Source organism: Betta splendens, chromosome 24 (assembly GCF_900634795.4).
Source record: "Betta splendens chromosome 24, fBetSpl5.4, whole genome shotgun sequence".
Lineage (NCBI taxonomy): Eukaryota > Metazoa > Chordata > Actinopteri > Anabantiformes > Osphronemidae > Betta > Betta splendens.
This window is the reverse complement of record NC_040901.2, coordinates 2,144,086-2,154,058: the sequence shown is the minus strand read 5'-3', so window position 1 is coordinate 2,154,058 and position 9,973 is coordinate 2,144,086. Positions and strand designations below refer to the sequence as shown.

Below are 9,973 nucleotides of genomic sequence, written 5' to 3'. Positions count from 1 at the left end.
ATGGCAGATGTCAGTTCAGTCTGTCTTTCTCCTGCTCAGTGTTTTAGCTGGGCACAGAACAATGGACGCCTGCTGGCTGCTAGAAGTGGAAAGTCCCCCGCTGAGAGGCGGCAGTTCTGCCAGTGGCCCTGCAAGTGTCCGGAGAGACCTTACTGTGCCCCAGGGGTGAGCTCCATAATGGATGGCTGTGGCTGCTGCAAGAGCTGCGCCAAGCAGATCGGAGAGTCGTGCAACGAGAGGGACCTCTGTGACCCGCACAAGGGCATGTACTGCGACTTCTCAGCAGACCAGCCAAGATACGAGATCGGCGTGTGTGCATGTTAGTATCATCATACTGAAATCAGGACACAGCAACACGGCAACTAATACATATTTGACAAAAAAACTGCATATTTTTGTCTTTCTGCATAAACAAAGTAGGGAACTAAATCTTTATGCAGAACAAATGAATTTTGTGTAAAACCTTAATTGTACTGAATCATTTGCCAAACAAAAACCTCCAGATTTCTCAGACACCACACTTATAAAATGACAAGGTGATGTGCATGTGTCCTCCATCAGTGCTACCACATTCCTGAGATATTTCCTTGTCCCTTCAGACATGATGGCAGTGGGCTGTGACCTGAATGGAATTCACTATGAGAATGGTGAAGGCTTCCAGGCCAGCCCCCTCTATAAGTGCACATGTATTGCTGGAGCCATCGGCTGTACCCCTGCTTTTATCGAGAAGCCGGCTGCTCTCCTGGGCCCTGCCCCACTGATGAGCAGCCTGCCAGCTGGCCTTCGCAGCGGTCAGAGCCCGAAGAAGCACCAGCAGGACACCTCCTACATGTCAGGTGTGTTTACTGGATCAGTCTGTCTGGCCTGGAATGCTAGTTGATGTCTAAGTTAGCTGGCAGGCAAGGGTAGTGGGGAGGGTGACTGAGCGCTTAGGCTGCTCACTGAAAAAAATAGACAAACGTTGACTTTGAAGTATGGTGCGACATGCGGACCCTGCTTACCAGAAAACACTAATTGAATTAATCACAGTAAAAAGCACACTACAGTACGACACAAGACACTACAGGTGCTCATTGGGAACACAAAAGGCACGTAAGAAGAGGCATTAAGGATATATTTGAACAGACACAGTATGTGCTCTACTCTGTAGAAGAGAGGCACTAATTGTTGTTGACACTGTGCCCTTTAACTGTAATACTGAAAGCTTACAGGGATCCTCCTTTAGCCTGGAGGAGGAACTGTCTGATCCAAACCACTCCCTGGAGTCCCTGCTCCAAGACCTGTGGCCTGGGCATCTCTGTCCGTGTCAACAATGACAACAGCAAATGTGAAATGAGGAAGGACCGCCGCTTGTGCCTGCTGCGACCGTGTGAGAAGAGTGTGCTTAGAAGTGTCAAGGTGATCAGTCAGTACTTACACAGTTTTATACAGCATTTCAAGTAAACTAATAACTGTTTCCACTCCTAGATGCCAAAAGGAAAGACATGCAGACCCAAATTCCAGGCAAAGAAGGCTGAAAAGCTGACACTCTCAGGCTGTACCAGCACTAAGAAGTTTAAGCCCACATACTGTGGCGTCTGTACAGACAAACGGTGCTGTGTCCCAAACAAGTCAAAGATGATTAAGGTTAACTTCGCCTGCAAAGGAGGTTCCAACACACAGTGGAAGATGCAGTGGATCACGTCATGTGTGTGCCAGAAGAAGTGCAATGATCCAGGTGACATCTTCTCTGAGCTGAGGTTTCTCTAACAGAACTATGAGTGCAAGACACAGATGCAGGGTTATGAGTCCTGATGATGGACTTATAAACAGAGATAACATAGTTGTGTATTCCTCAGTGGTGAGGAGGTACCTCAAGGAATCACAGACAAAGTGAAATGACAAAACCTCATGAGAACTGCAGGGACCGTGAAACTAAACATACTGTACTAGATGTGCAAAACACTACGGTTAAAACCAGTGAAGTAGTTGTAGCAGTAGAAGTCACAAATCTCTTTATGCATGTTGCATGTTTAGACAACCAGGCTATACATTTTGATTTATAACTTATAAAAACATTTACAACAAAACCGGTTGTATTGAGTCTTTTTGTCGCTGCAGAGCAGACCTTCACCTAGTAATGGTGAGTCTGGGCACATCAGGGGAGAGTTTTCCCTTGGTGCAATCCAGATCATGGTATTCCTCAATAAGTGAGGTTAAAGAGGCAAGGGCCTCTGTAAAGCAGCTTTTCTCCATCCCATCTACATGCAGATAGTGGTGTAGGTGGGCCTGTAGAAAACAAAACAGCCTCATTACCTTCAGAAATGAGAAGAGAGTCTCATTTGTAGATTTAATGAAATACACAACATATATTTCTACATATAAATATTTAAAATATCTTTATAGATAAATATTAAAATAAATATAAAATAAAAATATTTTACACACATCCTGTTGAATACTGTAGATGTGCCAGTCGTTGATCATCTCTGCGCGCGTACACACACACACACACACACACACACACACACACACACACACACACACACACACACACACACACACACACACACACACACACACACACACACACACACACACACACACACACACACACAAATATTTAGTAATAGTTGAAAAAGCACCTTCTTCCTGTAAAGCCTAGTAAAACGCTTCTTCAACTCCATGAAGGTGGGCTTCACACAGGTGTTGTTGGCCAAAGCTAGCAGAGAGTGGGAGTGACCCACAGGAGGCACTGAACATAGGCCTGTCTTCCAGCCTTCCTGGTTCCAAGAGACAAAGGGCAGGGACGGCTTCAGCCTGGTGCAGGGATAAATGACAGGAATCGTAAAACACATGGTGCCACCTGCAGAATGGACCCTCTCAGGTGTAATGAATTATACTGATTATCTGATTACAGTGACAGTTACACATAAATACAACGCACACAGAAGTGCACAAGAAGAGGGAAGGTACACAGAGTAAGGATCAGATGACAATGTGCGGGTGAAGTGTTTAGGGCTGCAACAACGAATCGATAATAATCGATGAGGGAAATTGATCAATAATGATTTACCGTTAACGATTAGTCGGGCTGCCCATTTTATGGCGCAACGCAACAGCAAAATAACGCAGGTGCTGGCGTAATGCTAGAATAAACAAACCAAGCAGCAGCGGGAGAAAGGCTGTGCCCTAATTTCTTCATATACAGTAAGGATTAAATATCAAACAAACATGGTTTGTAAATACTAGTCACATAGGAGAACGTAAGAATGAAACACTGGTGTCCCGGATGATACAGCTATTTATTAATCACGTGAAGACTCTTCATTAAGTGCTGCTTTGTTAAAACTTACTTTGTTACTTAATCTGTTCCGTCGCGAGCGTCAGCTGGCTGCACATCATCTTGTTCGCTACATAGCGATAAACGGCGCCAACACAGAACAGCGCAACTTAAACTATGCAGACACTAAATGTAACAGCAGCATTAAAAAATGGTGACATGGTTTTTAGTGGTTACCACTGTTGCCTCAGAGCCAGAAACAGCCCAGGAGTCTCTGTGGAGTTTCCATGTTCTCCTGTGTCTTCGTGGGTTTTCGCTCACGGTCAGGTTAATGGAGCTTCTGCAGATCTTCACATTGCAACAATGTGCATCTATGCTTTGCTTTGCTAAGTTTTCTTATTCAAAGGCTGGATTTTTGTTTAAGATTTAAAGAGTCAAATTCTAAATGTACAGTAGTTAAAAAGCCCTGATAAGGGATTTCTAATAAGCAAAACATCAAATAACAAATTTTATTTTTTTTATCCGATTAATTGAAAAAATATCCAACAGATTAATCGATTATCAAAGGAATCATTAGTTGCAGCCCTAGAAGTGTTTGCTATGCACTTCTGGGGTTCTATCCATCCAAACAAGAGGACATCTCCATAGGTGCCAGGGGTCAGAGCTGTTCAGGTGGACAATGTCAAGATCAGAATTTCACCATGGACATAGTTCTCTTGCCTCTCAATGTTCCTGCGGAGGTCGGACACCTGGACATGACCCCTGACCATGAGGGCGCAGGCCAAGTACAGGCTGTGCTTGGGGTCTGCTTGAATCAGCTGGTGGTCTTTACTGAAGGCATCACTGAACATCTGATCCAGTCTAGAGGGGGCACAGTTACAAGAAATACCATTATAAATACTACTTAAACCAAGAATAAAAGTTTTTTTGTCTCTTTTAGCACAGTGCCTGTGTTTAAAGTGTAGTTAATAAAATGGAGTGAGGTGGAGCCGTGTTGGTGTTGGAGAAAGAAAGAAGAATTTTTGTCTATTTATTCAGGGAGGTTCTGCTGAGCTGCAGTACCCTGTACTGCATTCATACAGTCATATGCATTCACCTGTGGGAGGTACCCAGCACAACCGCCAACTGTTTCAGACATATCAGCTCCTCCTCTGGAGCAGCTGAGGTCTCTGCGGCTCAGACAAGTCCCACTTTCATGGCAGCCTCTATGGTGTTTTAGTGATGTCTGAAGGTACCACGTATCAAAGCTGGACTATGTGTTCTTGCAGACATTTTTATATTATCGAGGAAAATGAAAAAAGCTCATTAATGTTGAGGCTGATGGAGCTGTAGCCTAACTCTACCTACTGTAGCCCTGCGGGGACAAGACAACTGTGAGGCAAGCTACAGTAGGTGCATTTGCAGCTATTCAACAGACCTTCTGGTGGGGATGCTGAAATCTGACAGAGTGTAGAGAGGGGTGAGGCTTGGCACCAGGTAGTGTAAACGAGGGAAGGGCACCAGGTTCATGGCAATCTCGTTTAGGTCCATGTTGAGAGAACCCTCGAAGCGGGCTGAGCTGCAGCAGGAGACACAGATAATTCAAGATGAATTCCCTTAAAATATAGAACTAATAAATCAAATCTTATTCACACTTACTGCTTCTCATTTTACCCTTTGTATGTATTTTTAAAGTCCAAGCTCTTAGTAACCCATAAACAATCCGCTGGTAAAGCTGCTGTTCCATGACTTCAAAATGTTTTACTACAAACTACACATCTGTAGAACAGCCTTCTCAGTATGACCGTTCCTTTATTGTAATATGGCTTTGGCTTTTGTTTTTACCATGTGACACTATTGTTAACTAGGCAGAGAGTGTAGGAAAATGTAGACTAATTATGCACAGGGCTGCATACATATGACCACACACAATAATAACACTACACCTGGTAATGTTGAGCAGTAGGTTAGCAACAATGTTATTCATGGCATCAAACGGTTTTTCTGCCCTGTTGAGGCCCCCTTGTCCAGAGATGATGGCACTGTCTCTGTTGATCATGGACCCCGCTTTACCACAGTGTGACATATGTCTGATTTTATTCATAATATCGACGAGTGACTGGAGGAGCAGAGAGGGACACCACAAAGACAAGCACTGCATCACGACTGTAGAAGTGTAAATAAAGCTGTAGTGTTTCCTGAGAGTGGATGAATTACACAGACCTGGTTTTCCACGGGCAGGACACAGTCAGCGTGCTCTGTGAGCTCTCTCATGGCCAGGACGCTGTTGTAGGGAGAGGTGACCACATCATCCTCCACAGATGGGTAGACAGACGTGACAATGCGACATACCTCTGGGAACTCTTCCTCCAGCAGGCTCAGCACCCTGGTGCCCAAGCCAGAGCCAGTACCTTAGATTTATAAAATGTCAAACCAGTGTTCGCCATCAGTTTAGAAAAATGACAAAACTCTTATTTCTTGGCCTTGTTAGGACATAATTTATTGACTTTTTAAGTGTGGAAGTCTTACCTCCTCCCATAGAGTGAATAAGGAAGAAGCACTGCAGACAGTCACACTGTTCTGCTGTCTTGCGCAGCTTATCAACTATCTGGTCCCTGTAGGCTGATCCATACGTCATGTGTCCAACTGCCCTGGACAAGGACGAAGATATCAGAGCAGAAGTGGAAAATGCATTTGTAGGTTGGAAGCAGGAATGTATATAGTTAACGTTCTTTGGGAGGAAATGTTTCATTATTTCCTAAAGTATGTGATAATAACAGATGTTACGACTCAACCTGGATCAATAAAAACCTTAACAGCTGAGCTCAGTGTGTTTTTCTTTATAAAGATTGCTCAGTACTTGATGTGGCCACACCTAGATTTATTTGGCAGATATGGTGTAGTGGTTCGTACCGTCAACTAACAAACTGGTTTATTTCATGGGTGCTCCAGCTTCTTCCCACAGTGCAAAGACATGCAGTCAGCTTAAGCTTAACAAAAGGCTCTACTGTAAGTTGCCCATAGGTGAGTATGAATACAGTAGGTGTCTGTTTATACATGTCCCTGTGATGGACTGGCAAACGGTCCTGGAGTCTCATGTACAAAGACTTACGCAGTTTTCTGGATTTGAACATACACCAAGTTTAGTAGAAAATCTACGCAAGTAGCAAAACATCTGGGTTCATAAACCTCTACTAAGTCCGAATCTTCGCATGTTTCCTTTGTACATCCCAATCAACGTAGAACGAGCCACCATATAAACATGTTAATTCTAATAAATCTGTCTGCGTCTGCGCAGTACACTGAATCGGATTGTGTATGTGCAGCTGTTAAAGCTGCAGGGTCTGACAAATATGTGGGCGTGAAGCAAAGCACGGCCCTCACCAACTATCCGGTACCAGCTTGAAACCTGTTCCCAACAACGCTGTGCATTAAAGTAACCAGATTATGCGCCGAACCGGGCACCTTGCCACAATGTTGGTTAGCTGCATTTGCAGATTGTTTGTACACTGATGGAATGAAAATGTTTTCTATTAACATATATATGTCACTTTATCCTGTGATAGTGCTCTTATATCAAGGTGTCTAGTCAATGGCTCTCATTGCATTAGCTGAACCAGCTCTCTGCAAATTGCGCTTTATTCTTGTCTTCATCAACTACAGATGACTGCGTCCCACACAGCCAGCATGGCTCGGCTTGGCTCAGGATTGACTACCCGACCAGTCTGCAACTCCCTCTGCATGATACATTTCCTGCGTAGTTCTGTGTAACTACCCTTTGTAAATGAGGCCCCTGGTGTCCAAATGACCCCTGGAATAGACTACAACATCTCTGCAGGATTGGCTGTTCAGATGATGGATGGATAATAATGACTACATCATAAAAAAAAATTCAATGCAAATTAAACACTTGAAATATTTGACCTTGCAAATAATCTATAACAATACACAATACATCTAAAAAGCTGAGCCCTACAACGCTGCTACAATTATTAAAAGCTCAGCCAATTGATCCATACTAATCAAAATGTGGTGTATACAACACAAACATTTGTCATAACGAATCCTTATTAGAAAATTATTAAGTTGTAGCTGAGTTTTTGGCAGCACAGAACATGTCTGTAATATGCTTGTTTGCATATTTTGTAAAAGACAGTAAAATATATTATTTTAATGAATCATATTAAGACGTTAGTGTCTCTACACATTGCTTCCATACAATGTGGTAGCACAGATGTACAAAGGGCCACGTTCAGACAGTTTTTCCCCTTGTCTTTCATTGAAATGTGGGAGTGCTTCTGGCAAAACGACTAAGTGTTCAACGACTTCTGCAACACAAAGTCAAGGTGTCAAGGCCTGCAAGCCAGCATTTCTGCTAGATTACCCTGCAATGGAAATGTTAATGCTGCTTCTGTACCATTTTAACCAAAATCATCAGAGATACAACTGTTTCCTAGGGTGTGTTGCTGTTTAATAAATTTTAAACATCCACTCTGTCCATTTACATTTAACATTGCTTCAGTTTTACTGCATCACATAAGTTCATGTGTGGATAACTGCAAGACTCTTCAATTAAATGTTTTTTTTGCAACAGCTGGTTCCAGCCGTGTCAGCTTGTGGCTTCCTGAAGCTACAATGTGTCTCACCAGTTGTTTCCTGAACCTGATACGTCTGTCAGGAGCTGGGTGCTGTCAAATACTTCTCTCAATGGGCCCTGTAGGATCTCATTGACCACACCTTCCTCCATGTCCACCAGCACTGCCTATGAGTCCAGACATGAGTGTGAGGCCACCTTTTCATAAGCCTTGGTAATAACTACACCAGAAGACATTCATTGTAATTTCTTAGCCTGACTAACATGTATCTAGGCCAGAAGATAGAACATCCCTCAGGCTGTTTTCTGATAGTTAGCACAACTTACTCTGGCCTTCAGATGCTGAATTCTTCCACCAACATCACAGGCTCTCCCACTACTTTTCCTGGAAAGTCATACAATTTATAAACGCACATTTTGAACACTCAGACATGTTTAAGCTAAATACAGCAGTTACTGGATGAATGTGTGTCTGTGTGATTACCTTGAGTCCACATTTCGAAAAAAGCTGCTGAGAGCCTCATCATAGATTCCTTTCTAGAAAAGAGAAAATACATATTTGAGGTTCACATAGATACCCCGGTGGACCAGGTCCAAGTGTAGGGTGAAATAAAAACAAAAAAATTATACACAATGTACATACACAACAATATATAGGCAACTGTAAACAAATATTTTAGATGGCACCACATTGATCTCACTGTATGCTGATGTAATGTGTGCATACAGCGCCACATGCTGCCTATACTGGGGAATGCAGCCCACAACCTTATTTGTGAGTGAGGAGAATACTGTACCACAACCACAAGCTCTTTCAGGAAGTGGTCTTCTGAGGCAGAGTAGGCTCTGAGAGACTCTGAGCGATGAAGAAGATCACCAGGCTTCAGCTTAACTATAAAGGTTTACCAAGTGGGCTCACACCTGGCGGAATGGTGTAACATACAATCTGACAGCAGACCCAAGTGGGTGCGATATAGAAACCAAAGGTCTGATGCTCTATTAAACAGCACGGAAGGACCACAGGAAACTGTCCTCCCTCTAGTCCTGTTCACCCTGCACATGTTACATCTAAATTCCAATACAATTTGGAGTCCTGCCTTCTGTCATATGTGGCAGAAAAAATGACACAGCGACGTCTCTAGCTTCAGTGACAGGGTGTCATTTTACATTTTGCATGAGACTCTTTAGGGATTTTAGATTTTTTGTAGGCCTTTTGCATTATTATCTTATTGCATTCATTTTTATGTTCTAAAATTGCAGATACTGCTTTTGTGATTTTCAGATGTACAGTATGTGCGTGTGTCTATGTCTGTGTCACCTGCTGGTTTTCCCAACTCTCCCTGCTCCAGCTCTTATTGATTACCTTGACAAGGTGTGTTCACTCAATGACAAGCTGGAAAAGCCAAGTGACACACCTGATTAAGGTAATCAGCAGAGAAAATTGGAAAACCTGTTGTAGAGGATGAAAAGCAATGGTGAGAGGACACAGCCATGTGTGGAGCCATCTGAAGCAGAGCCTTCCAGGGAAGGTGTCATTAATCTGAACTCTGTCAGTAAAACTGAATGCATCAAGTTAGGACTGCTTTACTGTTAAGTAAAGCAAAGTATGCTTAGTGTAAAAGTAAGCACAGTAGTACACAGTATTTTGACGTTAATGGAGAACGTTTGCGTGTACTTGCTCTTACCTTATTCACATGTGCGTGTTCTCGTAGAGCAAGATCCCAGAACCTGCAGCCAACCTGATTTCCACATTGGCCAACTGAAAACACACGTATAAACTTTAGGAAATCCGCTCGTCAAATAACCGTTCACCGGCCCTTGGCGTTATAGTGACTGACAGCTAGCTAGTTAGCTAGGCTAACGTTGCCCTCCGTTAGCTGCACTTAGGCTTCACTCACCCTGGACCACAACTGACTGGGTCATAGCGAAGATAACACACAGACGTCGTTGCGCCGACTGAAACCAAACATAACATTTATACGCAAGCACTTGGAGAAAGGCTGTAAAGGTACATATCCGAAAGCGTCTTCTTTCGCGCCTCTATTTTTGTTTTGTCGAGCGCTGATGACGTTTTACCATGGAAACGCAGTATTTTTTCTCCCTATCTTTATTGATTATTAAAACGGAAACAAGCAACA

General features: G+C 43.2%; 2 protein-coding genes across 2 annotated transcripts; one reads left to right on the top strand and one right to left on the bottom strand.

Moving 5' to 3' along the window:
- ccn6 (cellular communication network factor 6) lies at positions 1 to 1,749 on the top strand. The gene is made up of 4 exons (XM_029141552.2): positions 1 to 319; positions 600 to 836; positions 1,205 to 1,398; positions 1,468 to 1,749. Exons 1-4 carry the CDS (start codon positions 1 to 3, stop codon positions 1,747 to 1,749), a joined length of 1,032 nt encoding a protein of 343 aa, XP_028997385.2.
- Positions 1,750 to 1,977: 228 nt separating this feature from the next.
- Positions 1,978 to 9,918, bottom strand: tube1 (tubulin, epsilon 1). The gene is made up of 12 exons (XM_029141551.3): positions 9,734 to 9,918; positions 9,521 to 9,594; positions 8,320 to 8,372; positions 8,163 to 8,220; positions 7,888 to 8,003; positions 5,771 to 5,892; positions 5,465 to 5,652; positions 5,188 to 5,360; positions 4,680 to 4,820; positions 3,983 to 4,123; positions 2,625 to 2,799; positions 1,978 to 2,268 (listed from the first exon to the last, which is right to left on the bottom strand). Exons 1-12 carry the CDS (start codon positions 9,756 to 9,758, stop codon positions 2,110 to 2,112), a joined length of 1,425 nt encoding a protein of 474 aa, XP_028997384.1. The 5' UTR covers positions 9,759 to 9,918; the 3' UTR covers positions 1,978 to 2,109.
- Positions 9,919 to 9,973: the final 55 nt, after the last annotated feature.